This window comes from Danio aesculapii, chromosome 13, assembly GCF_903798145.1.
Source record: "Danio aesculapii chromosome 13, fDanAes4.1, whole genome shotgun sequence".
NCBI classification, from domain to species: domain Eukaryota; kingdom Metazoa; phylum Chordata; class Actinopteri; order Cypriniformes; family Danionidae; genus Danio; species Danio aesculapii.
The window spans coordinates 29,054,567-29,068,216 of NC_079447.1; the positions used below are offsets into that span (position 1 = coordinate 29,054,567).

Consider the following 13,650-nt stretch of genomic DNA (forward strand, 5'->3'; position numbering starts at 1 on the left):
GGGGTATTGTGTGTAGAATTTTGAGGAAATAAATTAACTGAATCCATTTTGGAATAAGGCTGTAACATAAGAAAATGTGGAAAAAGTGAAGCGCTATGAATACTCTCTGGATACATTGTACTATATGGTGATCAAACTTCCCTTGAGGCATTCCATTCTCTTGAGACCTTTGTTCACATTCAAAACACAAATTAAGATATTTTGGATAAAATCTGAGAGCGCTCTCATTCTCTGTAGACAGCAAGGGTCCTGACTTGTTTAAAAAACAGAAAAGGAACCAAAAACATTACATGTGATTTCAGTGGCTGAACTGTGATCATAAGAAGCTCCAAGAACACCTTTGTGCACAATATTGTAAAAACGCTTTGGTCACCTATATCTTCTGTGTGATCAGGGTGCACATTACTTTCAGCAATATGATGCTTGCATGTTGCACTGTTGACTATAGTATTGCCCTTAGTAAACTCGCACCCTGATGACCTGAGGCAGGAGAGAATCTACAAACAGATTCATATTTACTTAGGCACACATAAGTGCTTTTGGAGGTTTGTATGATCACAATTAAACCACATGGAAATCTCAGGGATTTTTTTGGAGTGTTTTGCAGACTTTGAACGTCTCTAGTTTTGCCTTAATTAAAGTTTCTTAATTTGTGTTCTGAAGATCAACAAAGGTCTCAGGGAATTGGAACAGAATGAGGGTGACTAATAATAGAATTTTTATATTTGGCTGAACTAACCCTTAAAAGATGTGTATAAGACTCTGTAGAATTGATATTGATTAATTGTTTATCTAAATTGATTTTATAATAACGAACTGCAGCAACTGACAGTTATATGATGTTAAATTTAGTACTGGTTAATTAGCAGATAACATCTTTAACCACTATGGTACCACCACATACAGTAGAAGACAAATTCATTGTTTTCTATGTCTGTAGCCACAGTTTCCAGGGATAAACAGATCAGAAGCACATACTGTAAAGCTTTGAAGGAGTCATGAACCCTTTTTTAAAAATTTTGTACTGTTTTCTGATATCCACCTAACATTTTGACATGATTTGTGCAATAAAAAGCATCATATCTTAGATCTTAGATCTTATGTATGTTCGACAGCCTACATCTTTCTTTAGAGCGTCTTTTACATTTGATTTCTGCATAGACCTATTTTGGTATCAATATAAGCCTTTTTTAAAACCAAGCATCTTATGAATAAAGTTAATCTTTATGAATAAAGTTAATTGACCACCCAGAATTTCTCAGACATGTTTTTTTTTATTAATGTTGTTTATAAATTGCACTTGTTAATGCAATGCACATGATGGATTTGATATTCACATTCAAAACTGACATAAATTGTTCCTATACTTGAATTGATATTTAAAGTCAAAATAAAACAAGCATGTTTTGCCAGAATATACTATTTTGCTCTTTTACAGTCCTTTTTTGAGTGAAAATGATCCAGTCTTCAGGCTCAGAATAAAAAGTTTGACTAATAACTTATGTTCGACTAAAGTGTTGCCTTAATGGACACATCAAGAACTCAAAGCACTTCTCACAAGAACATCTGCAGAATGGCTTAAATGTAAATGCTAAAAAATAGTTTTCAGTGAACTGCAGTTAAAAAGTGAGCCATGTTTTCCTATCTTTAGATGATCCTTTGAACACAGAGACCTTGAATGGTCATGCGGTGCCCAGTGGAGTTACTGAAAAGGTCAAAGTGGACATTGAAACACCAGAACCAGTCCCGGAAGAGAAATCAGACTTAGCGGCTGTGGCAGAGGAGCCAGAAGGTACAGTTTTCTGTTTAAACTAGCAACAAGGGTACAAGTAAAGATAGTTGAATTGCAAGCATGAAATCTAAAGCCCAAAATATTCTTTAAAGATGTGATAATGCGTTTATTTGTAGAAACGTAGTTGATCTGTTAATGCTGAAATGCTGAATTCCCAGTTCCTATGTGAAATGGTATACTATGATCTCATAGACACGCCTCATTAGCAGGACTTTAGTTGCTTTTTCTGCACAGAATTTTGTACAATCTGAATAAGCTGAAGAATTAACACGTAAATTAAATATAAAAAATCTGTGAAACTTTTAAGATTTACAATGCAACTTATTTGGTAAACAAAGCTACAGTACAGTCTTTCATATAATGCATCCACTAGAAACAAATAAACTATAACGGCTGCATGATTTGGAGAAAAAAATCTAATCTTATCCGATTAAAAGTGCGTTTTTTTTTTTTTTGTTTTTTTTAAATGCGATTTATTATAATTTCATAAAAGAGCTGTAGGTTTGATGTGGTGGTTTTAATAGCGCCAATGAAAGACCAAGCATAATCACAAAGTACACTACACTATGCTAGTGTTTATTTAAAATCATGTTTTTTCCAAAAAGTTGTCAGTTGTCATGACAAATTCAGAAAATAACTACAGTATTTTAAATTCAATTAAATAAGTTATATATAAAACCTTATATGTACAGATGCAATCAGTATTGTTAAACCACCTTTGAATTTTTTTCTTTTTTAAATATTTCCCAAATTATGTTTAACAGAGCAAGAAAAGTTTCACAGTATGTCTGATAATGTTTTTTTCTTTTAGAGAAAGTCTTATTTGTTTTATTTCAGCTAGAATAAAAGCAGTTTTGAATTTTTTTGTAAAAACCATTTTAAGCTCAAAATTATTAGCCCCTTTAAGCTATATATTTTTTCGATAGTCTAAAGAACAAACCATCGCTATACAATTACTTGCGTAATTACACTTACCTGCCTAGTTAACCTAATTAACCTAGTTAAGCCTTTAAATGTCACTTTAAGCTGTATAGAAGTGTCTTGAAAAATATCTAGTCAAATATTATTTACTGTCATCATGACAAAGATAAAATAAATCAGTTATTAGAAATTAGTTTTAAAACTATTATGTTTAGAAATATGAACAGGGGGCTAATAATTCAAGGGTTTTAATAATTCTAATTGCAACTGTAAATATATATTAAATTTAAATTAAATGTAATTTCTAAATACATTTGTATGTGTGTGGACCTTTGGCATGAGGTAACGTAACCTCAAAATTGGACGAAGGACAACATTTTATATATATATATATATATTTATTTATTTATATACATTTAATATTTATATACATTTATTTATTTATATACATATAATATTTATTTATATATATATATATATATATATATATATATATATATATCTATATATATATATATATATATATATATATATATATATATATATATAAAGAAAAAAATTCTCCGCACACACGGAGAGAGAGAGAGAGAGAGAGATAGAAAGAGAAGCAGAGCAGAGATGGAGTTCACAGCTTTAATTTCCTCTCCACAGCAGTGAAATAGGGGCTTCTGGGTTCGTCTGTAACGGTTGTCTGCTTTTTTAAGAAAGGTTAGTTAGATCATTTTAATTCCCCACACGTGCCTCTCTTGCCATAGTAATTATCAAAATAATCGCAGCTCAAATTGCGATTTCGGTTTAAAATTGATTAATCGTGCAGCCCTATAAACTAATATTTACATAGTGTATTGTACATAAATCAACTAAACATTTCCATATTATTCAATAATATTATTGAAATTATTATTTAAAATATGTACAAATATTTATTTACACACATTTGCATACAGTAAGTGTATGATGGGCTTAAAATTCTGCAAAAACCAAAAAGATTTCTGCAGGTACAGATTTTTTGTTGGCCTCCTCATGAGAAGTATAAGAGGATTCCCTCACCATTAATACCTGGTATAACAGACCCACATGTCTTTTGATTAAATATATGACCAAGAAATACGTCCATCGTCATGATTTTAGGAATGACTTATTGCAAGATTTAAAAAATTAGGTTTTGGACATTTGGACTTTTATACTGTGCACATACTCAAGCATAATATCAAAGTGTACATTGGGCTTAGCAGTACAGCTAATCAGTCCTTTGATGTTTAAGTCCAAGCCACTCATAAGTAAGACAACTTGTGGTCCTTTCATGAGTGTTAAAGCATGCTAATGTTCTTGTCTTGGTGTTTTTGTCAGTGCATGGACAGAGCAAAGTGATTCATGCTAAATTGGCTGTTGCAGTGTAACGTGTCTGCAAATAACACCATTTCATATATCGTTGTGGCCAAACATTAGTCAAATCAGCACTTGTACTGTAAAAGTAAACGGGTGGAAAAAGATAGCCTTTATTAATATAGCATGTGTAAAGTAGCATTAACTATGTCATTTAGAGGAAGTGCAAGCAGCTTTGAAGCAGTGGTTTTAAGTTGTTTGGTGACACATAAACGTGGTCAAGTTTTTAATAAATCGTACAGCTGAAGTTATTTGTAGAACAAAGGCATTTCCTGAGTAGTGTGTATGGTTCAAGTCATTGTGTTGTTTCCTCTAATATATCTCTTTGTGAGAGCCAGAACTAGGGATGCACTAAATTGTCAGCTGATAAAAGTTACTGACCAATAAATACCATGTTTGGTTTTCAGCCAAAATAGAAAAAAGGCAAAAATATGAGCCATAAAATGCTTTGCTATGCCGCAATAGCCAGCAGTATTTTGGACACAAATTTTGCTCCACCACCAGTCATTGTCGATGCGTGGTATAATGGTCTGCTCAATATTACACTCTGAATATTCCGTATACTCCACTCATGCTCACCGGAAGAGTAAAGATGGCTCAAATAATCCGTAGACAGGACATTTCTATGTAGCATACTTGGTCCTGCTGGTTGCAATAGCACTACTGTGCTGTCATTGTAATGCAGGTAAATTGATTGTACACTGTTCTGCTCCACTCTCTGACACATAATCTGATTACAATATCTTTGGAGGTCTATAAAATCTGATTCTGTTGCATAGACCTGAATAAAGATGCAAAAATAGGCAAATGTACGGTTCAGTAGGCAAATTGTATGGTTCAAAATTATAGATGTTTCTTTTATGCCAAAATCATTCAAATATTAAGTAAAGGCCATGTTGCATGGAAGATATTTAGTAAATATTTCTTATTATAAATATATCAAATCTTAATAAGTAATATATTATTAAGTAAACAGTTTTTGTAACCTTTTTGATTGGCAATATTTTTTTGTCCTGGTGCTGGTTTTGTGGTCCAGGGTCACATATGTTGATAATACAGTGGTGCCAAAAATGTTAGACATTCTGACAGATCTGAAAATATTGATCTTTGCCTCCAAATATGATTTCATCTCATAATGTTAATGAAACATGAAGATGTTTGCTCTTAGCACTGCATCAGATGAAATAAGTTGTCCTTTTTTATCAGATTTTTACTGTAATGCTGTGATATTGACCTTGAAATAGGCCTAGCTTGTTTTTAGCAGGAAAAACTTTCTTTTATCAAGGGCAATTTAACAAAAATGGACACGCTTTAAAACATGGCAAGTGTTCTTATCATTTTGGCCACCACTGTATGTATACTGTCTGATTGCGTTACTGTCAATAAACGTGGTTATTTTATTGGCTTGTGTTTTTAGAAATCAGTTTAAGGAATTACTTCATATTTTGGTCAAATGCATTGAGATAATTTGGTTTCAGATTTGTATTATTATTTTGGTGCAACCCTAGCCTAAACCTCTCAGGTTGTAATGTGCTGTACAGCTCAACAGATTAATGATATATTAAAATCATTTTAATACTAACTTGACAGACGTCGTATTGACATCATTTTTGTAGGTCATGGGTAATGTATCGTTTAGTCTGACATCATGTTGGATTTTTTTCTAGCAGAAGCTGTGGGCAGATGTTGTTGTGGGCATAGTCATGAGATGTGTGAAAGAAACATCAATGGTTTATTTTTATAATTTCAGCCTCCTTAATGTTCTACAACAATTCTGCAATTGTTTCTATGACCTTTTCCTCCACCGCTGAATGTGCGTTATTCTTGGAGAGGCCGCGGGGGAATAGATTTACTCAAGCATTAATCCACTTGAGGCATTTTTGCTGTGCAGAAGAACAGACATTGTAAAATGCTTTTATAAAACTGCACCAAGAGCATAAAGCCAGTGTTTAATAATTAATCAGTCAAATTAACAATCATCTCCAACACAAACATTGACATTTATGTATGTGGTCTAAAATGTGCATAGAGAAAAAAAACAGTAATATTGTGTAATAGATCATAAAATGTAATTTACTCTTTTGATATCGAGGGATAGTTCACTCAGAAATGAATATTCTGCCATCATTTACTCACCCTTGACTTGTTCCTAACCAGTTTGAGTTTTGAACACAGATATTTTGAAGAATGTTGGAAAGCTATAACCTCTAACCATTGATATTCATAGTATCTTGATGGTTTATCAAGTCAAGGATGAGTAAATGATGACAGAATTTTGGGAAATCTATCTAAAGATTGCCCTTTACAGTATGTATAGGGTCTAAGATATTTTTTAAAATTTGCTGCATTTAAAAAAAACTGTAATATTGTGTAATATTTTCTATTTTAAATTAGATTATAAAATGTAATTTATCCCTGTCAAAGGAATAGTTCACCCAGAAATGAAAATTCTGGCATCGTTTGCTCACCCTTGACTTGTTCCAAGCCAATTTTTATTTAGTTCTTTTGCACAGAAAAGAAGATATTTTGAAGAATATTGGAAACCTATAGAAATCCATAGCATCTTACTGGTTTGGAACAAGTTGTAAATTATGACAGTAAGAGTAAATTATGACAGAATTTAAATTTTTGTGTAAACTCCCCTTTAAGGCTTGTTTACTCCAAGGTCAGTAATTAGAACAACAAATAAAGATATTGATATAAAAAATCTCTCTAATTTAAAAGAGCAACACCCACACCACATCTGCAACAATAATGGTAAAGGAATACAAAAAAAACAATAGAAACATTGACATCCAAATATCATTTAAAGCAGTTGAAAGTTAAATGGTCACTATATAGGTTGTTTTCAATTGACGTCTTTGATGACGAGCGAAATTCAGATGGAGGGCAGGAAGTGATTTTTTCTACATAGGAATCGCTATCAGAACATCAAAATGTTTCTGTTTTATGTTGTTTAGAATTGTTTTAATCGGCTAAAATAAGAAATGCCGAACAGCTTTTATAGACTTCCAAAGATTTTGCTCATAAAAAAAAAAGTTTTAAAAAATCAGCTAAAAAACAGAAGAAAAGGTGGCATGGAATACATGTTTATTCAATACATCCATGTGTACAGGCTTTTTTTAATGCGATAATTTGTTTTACAACACTGATAAAGATTATATACAGGCCTAGCTATGTGAATAAATATGTTAACGTGTTGTATAAAAATCAGATACAAACACCACCACACTTATACAATAACTAAAATTAAAAACGTACCCTGCCATGTAATCGCTGTAATGAAATATCTGTCTTGTTTTGCAATAATCCAGTCTTTACTGGCGTTTTGGTGGATTAAACAACCGTAACGTAGACATCAAGAAGCGATGTTCATCAACCGAACATAAAAGAAATGCAACTTTTGCGAAAAAACTAGAAGGATAATATTGTGGAGCTCTTTTTCCCCTTACAAAAATAAATAAATAATAATGTAGACTATGCGTTCACGCTTTTGTATGCTTTCATCTGTTATTTCGTGATATCTGGAAAATATCAGCATGGGGAAAAACTATAGTAATTTATAATAAACTTGTTTTTGAACCACATAGCAAAGTGTATACTGTGCACAACTCTTTGCTAATGAATGCTACAGAATACTGTAGCATAGTAAACTGATAAACTGTAACAAATACTGTAACGTTAGTGTAAACTGTAGTGTATTGTGATGGTGTATAATAGAAACTAAAGCCTATTAAATAATTTGTTTATTACAGAAGTAGTGTCGTACCACAGCAACAATATAATTACTAGAACAGTTTAATCCAAGTAATTAACTATAGTATACTTCTAAACACTAATATTTACTGTATTTACTTATTTATTTTTTACGTATATGTAACGTAGTAACTTATATAGTATCTACCGCCTCAATGACAAACAAATATATTTTAGTTCAGTAGAAATCTTGGCTTTCTTCATGATACAAGGATCATGCCCAACATATATCTCCTTTGAGATATGGTATACTTCACAAAAATACAGAGACATCACCAGAACCAAGTGTTTTTAAAAATAACCTATGTGACAATATCAATGATTCAGTCAGTAAATATAGTTCATAAGCTTTACTGTAGGCTGTTAATTTTTGCAGTTGATATGTAGTCACATTTTTAGAATTGCAGTGGCTTGAAATGCTTAGATATAGTCATAACTTAGAGCTAAATTTAAGTGCCCTATTTACAGTATACCATTTGACTATGCACAGACATAATGAGGGTCTTCTGAGTCAATGAGGGTGCTCTGCTCCTCTGTGCTCCTGTAGAAAGAAATGACAGCAAGCGCGTCCCACAAGCCAGTGAATCATCCGCTCTAAAACCCCCTGCTAAAAAACCCCCGACTACACTCCCAAAACCCTCAGCTGAAGCCACGAGCACAGGCGTGAAGAAAGGGGGGCAAGCAGGAGCTAAAAAGGTAACCAAGGCTACCAATAAGCAGGTCTCCGCTCCTCCACCCAAACAAACCTCAAGAACTGCCACTCGTAGTAATGGTGAGTAAACGTGTCAGTGACGGTATTTGCATGCATTGGTGAATAAAACTCTGCATGGAGGGATCCCGTTTGCATCTCTTTCCCCTATCGGTCTGACTGGGAACCAACTTGGTCTCTTCAAGAACATGTTTGGAACTAAAATGACAGCAAAATCTGGAGAGCGAGCCAAATATGCTGGTTTAATTGGTTCAGGTTTAATTCTGCTTTATCCAGTACTGTGCCAAATCATACCCTGACTCATTTGTGACCCAGTGTGGCTTTTTTGTGATGTTGTTCTGCTTGCTTGACATGCGACTACATTATCATCTTTTATTGACGTTTGCTTTTATGTATGAATATAATGGTATAATGTGTTGCGTGTTTGCATGTTACCGGTACTTTGTGCATGTAAACCGCATTTGTGTAATCTTGTATAAACAGGGGGCTCATTGTTTCACGCTGCACTGTGTTTATTCTTTTACCTGTCCATTGTGTGTTTGTGGTGCAGCTCATCATTGGTGGCATGACTGCTTCCTCATTTAAATCAAGCACTTGGAAATCTATGTATATTTTATTTATTAATATCAGTACATTTGTTTTATTGGGATAGTTCACTCAAATATGAAAATGTGATGATAGTTTACCCCAGGACAATCCAGGTGTGTGAAAGACCTTTTCATCCTTCAGTAAAACTATTACAAATATTTTTTTAGCTTTGAAGTCTGTGTAAAATTAAAGATTCCCATGTTTATTTTACTCTTTAGGTGAAAAATTAATCAAGCAAGTTAATATGCCGTCTTTCGGTTGAGACATTAAACCTAAGTCTTGACCTTCTGTGGTCTTTGATTTCTGTGAAATCCCATGGCACTTCTCGTAATGAGTAGGGGTGTAACCTCGGTGTCCTGGTCAAATACCCTCCATTGGCCCTTTAGCCATCATGGGCTCCCAATCATTCCCATCCACTGAATTGGCTCTATCACTGTCTCTCCACTCCACCAATAGCTGGTGTGTGTTGAACACACTGGCGCTGTAGTCCTGTGGCTGCTGTCGCATCATCCAAGTGAATGCTGAACACTGGTGGTGGAGTGGAGAGACCCCCGCTCATGATTGTGAAGCGCTTTGGGTGTATAGCTATACACAATAAATGCACTATATAAAGCACATACATTACATTACATTAAAATATTCTTAACCAAGCCCTTCTTATAGTTAGTTTGCTATGAGGGAATGATGCACAGTACTCTGTTTCAGTTGATTCATGTTGATGTACATCAACAAACTAAAAAGTCAACTTCCGGATCACGCAGACTTTAAAGTGTTTCTTGGTTATTCATAAAATGCAAGTTAATGGCTACAGACACACTGAAAGCCCAAAAAACAAATACACATGAAACAAAATTAATACACGTGGCTTCATCAATACCTTGATGTCTTTAATACATTTAATCCACAGCTTAATAATAGTGTAAACAATGTTCAGTTTCTTATTCAGATGATTAGCTTGCTTCTTAAGACCTTCATGTATAGTGCCGAGTCATGGATACTCATTTTGTTTCACCTGTATATGTGTTTTTTGACCTTATATATGCTGGTAATCATTAGCTTGAATTTAATGAATCACCAAAGACCATAGTTTCAGCTAAAAATCTTCTTTAATGGTCTACTGAAGAAAACTCACACATTTTGAATGGCATGAAGGTAAATTAACATTACAAAATTTTTGAATTACATGATTTTCTTGGGTTATATAATATATTATAATATTGATTGACAGTGGATTTGTTTGATTTTTGAATACACAATTTTGGTAACAGTTGAGTTTACAGTAAGTATTAATTCCAACTATTAACTACTGGCCTATTACAGTACTTATTTATTATTAAGATATTGGCTGTTAATTTTAAAGTGTGATCTTATTTTATATCTCTAATCCTATCCAATACCTAAAACCCAGCTACTACCTTAATAACTATTATTAAGCATCAAATTAACACTTTTTTGAGCTAAAAGTCGTGGGTAATGTTTTATTAATAGTGAGAATTATAAATTAAATAAAGTGTGACCACATTTTTGTGACCTTCATGTACATGTTGGAGGTTTGGAATTTGGAGGTAATCTTGCAGTTTACTTTTATTATAAGTAATATTTTTTTCCTAGAAAAACAACAACATTTAAAACACTGCCATAGTTGGTGCATCTATCAGATGACTAATTTCCGCTGAATTTCTTCACAGCTAAAGCTTCAAATGCTAAAAAAACTACAGGCACATCCAAAGGATCCTCTCAGGCGTCAGGTCAATCATCTTCACAGACCTCCTCGAAAACCTCCAAAAACAACAACTCAGAACTTACTGCTGGACAAGCCAAGTCTGGCAAGAAGACTGAACCCTCCAGGTCGCAGCAGCCCCTTTCTAAAACACGAGAGACTGTGGAAAGCACCTCTAAAAAGGACCAAAAGAAAAAAGAATTAACCACTAGTGTTAATGAAAAGGCTGAAGAGAAATCTCAGAACGGGAAGGGTGACAGTCATCTTTCGAAGTGTGCAGAGACTGACAAAAGACAATCTCATGTTAACCAGGCCACAGAGGAAACCTCCTTCATTGGATCCTCAAATGAACTTTCGTCAGACGCCTCAGCTGAACCGGTGAACGCAGAGACTGAAACACAGAAAGAGAAGGCAGAGCAGACACAAAGGTCAGTGGTGTATGTTTTAAAAGCAATAATAAGCAGTTAGCTCAAAGTAGGCATTTCGTCCCATGCTATATAAGTATTGCCATATTAGGAGCACAATATAAACCTTTTTATATTCTTTAAAGGGTGCATTGTCAAGGTATGAAATTTTAGAAAACCCAAAGATGGGAAAACGAACCTGTAGAATCAATTATAACATCATAGATAGACAAAATTATCTTGAGTATTATTGTGAAGATTATTTATAATGATGCAACACATAATGTTGTTTGTTTGCATTATTTGTAAGCAATAATGATGTTTGAATGCATTAAAATACAATAGAATACACTTCCATAACTTGCATGACAAGACTTTTTAAGAAGTCTCCATGTTTTACATCAGTTTTATTTTTATGGAATAATTTCAGTATTTAGAATGTTAAAAGCAGCTTTTAAAAATTATGTTTATGTATTTATATATTTTTAATAAGTGTTAAAGTTTGATCAATTTAAAATTTCCCTGTGGGATATTATTTTTATTAGCAATATTAGCACTAAACAAATTCCATACTGAACGCAAAAATCCTTACTGACCTTTTGCACTGGCATTGTAACTATTGCTAAAAATGTACTTCATGCTTAAGAACTGTTCTTCGTTTTTTTTTAGCTGTGCAGTTTTGTCATATTTTGCCTGAAGGGTTTTGTAAGCTGAATATCATGCAACATCAAATACTCGATTGTGTAACTGGCTTGATAGTAAATGTAGTAGTTACTCATGAGGTTGTAGTAATATTGTAATTTTGTGAGTTGCCTGGTTTGGTACATTATGACATGACTGTTTGTGTCAGGTTTTACTTTTTTGTTTTTGGATTTCAGCTCTTTTTCATATGACAAGTCTACAGTATGTGGGTAGAACTGTTTGTTAAACTCATGCTGCTTAAACTGTACTGTAAAAACAAATTATGACAAAAACAACTACTTTTATGTCACTTTAACTTCTTTTAATAAGTGAACCAGGTTTCAACATACATTTTCTTTGTACAAAGTTTAACTTCATATTTTAGTCAGCTTGATTGACGTAAGTTGAGATGACCAGGAAACTTGATTCAACTAAAAAATGAAGGCAGCAAGAATTGTTTACAGTGTGTGTAGTAAAACAATGAGTTATGTCCTTGTTGAGTTTTTAGTTTCATTTGATTTTTATTTAATTTGAGTCAATCAATCTGATGCAGAATCCTAGTCTGATACTTGTTTTTCAAGTGCAAGTGTAATATGTTTTAACAAGGATTTTAAATCAGTCCAGTGTTTTGTATTAGTGTCTTTGCCAGAGTTACCTCAGATTTTTTTAATCCATTGAGAATTTAGATTTTAGATGCTGTATTACATTGGCATTATTGAACAAAGCTCTGTTGTTAGCATTTCACTAAATTATCACATTACATACAGTTGAAGTCAGAATTTTATCCCCCCTGTATTTTTCCCCCTCAGTTTATGTGCTCTATGCATTTTATAAAACTACAACAAAATATAGAAGAAAAAAAACTATACAAAACAATAATATTACATGTAAAATGTTATGACAGAACAACCAAACACAGAGGGACAAATGCACATGAAAGCAAAATATAGTTTAGCTTGTCAGGTAATGCATAAATACAAGTAATTATAAAATAACATTGTTGTCATATTACTATAGTTTTATTGTCAAATAATAGTTTGGGCACATTATTATAAACATTATCGATTATGAATAATGGATATCAATTACACTCAATCTTTCCTCAATTTCTGTTTATTAGAAAGAACATTTTCAACACATTTCTAAATATATAGTTTTAATAACTGATTTCTAATAACTTATTTTATCTTTGTCATGATGACAGTAAATAATATTTGACTAGATATTTTTCAAGACACTTCTATACAGCTTAAAGTCACATTTAAAGTCTTAACTAGGTTAATTAGGCAAGTTAGGGTAATTAGACAAGTTGTTGTATAACTGGTTTGTTCTGTTGACAATTCAAAAGCAAATATCGCATAAAGGGGCTAATAATATTGACATTTAAATGGTTTTTAAAAATTAAAAAACTGCTTGTATTCTTGATGAAATGAAACAAATCTGAATAGAAAACCACAAACAAATCGAGAACGCTTCTTCGATTTGACTCCATACTAACAGTTTAGTTAGTCAAATTTGATCTGTTTATGACACCTGTGTGACAGTGAGTATGAAATGAAGTGATTGGGTTTCATTCAGGCTGAGCCGATACTAAAATAGGTAAAATATGCCTTGATCTGCCCCGATTCTAGTGTTTCAGATTGACATGCCTTTTTTACTGGCTTCACATGTGAATTTGTTGGTTTTTCTAAAA

General features: G+C 33.0%; 1 protein-coding gene across 3 annotated transcripts in view; it reads left to right on the top strand.

The window, feature by feature from the left end:
- phactr2 (phosphatase and actin regulator 2) overlaps positions 1-13,650 on the top strand; it is a 56,281-nt gene that overhangs the window by 27,643 nt on the left and 14,988 nt on the right. For 2 of the 3 annotated variants that reach the window (XM_056471202.1, XM_056471201.1), the window contains exons 4-6: positions 1,652-1,792; positions 8,403-8,627; positions 10,841-11,300. In XM_056471202.1, coding sequence (XP_056327177.1) covers positions 1,652-1,792; positions 8,403-8,627; positions 10,841-11,300 — 826 coding nt within the window. The remainder of the gene's footprint in view (positions 1-1,651; positions 1,793-8,402; positions 8,628-10,840; positions 11,301-13,650) is intronic. The other variant, XM_056471203.1, reaches the window with a different exon arrangement.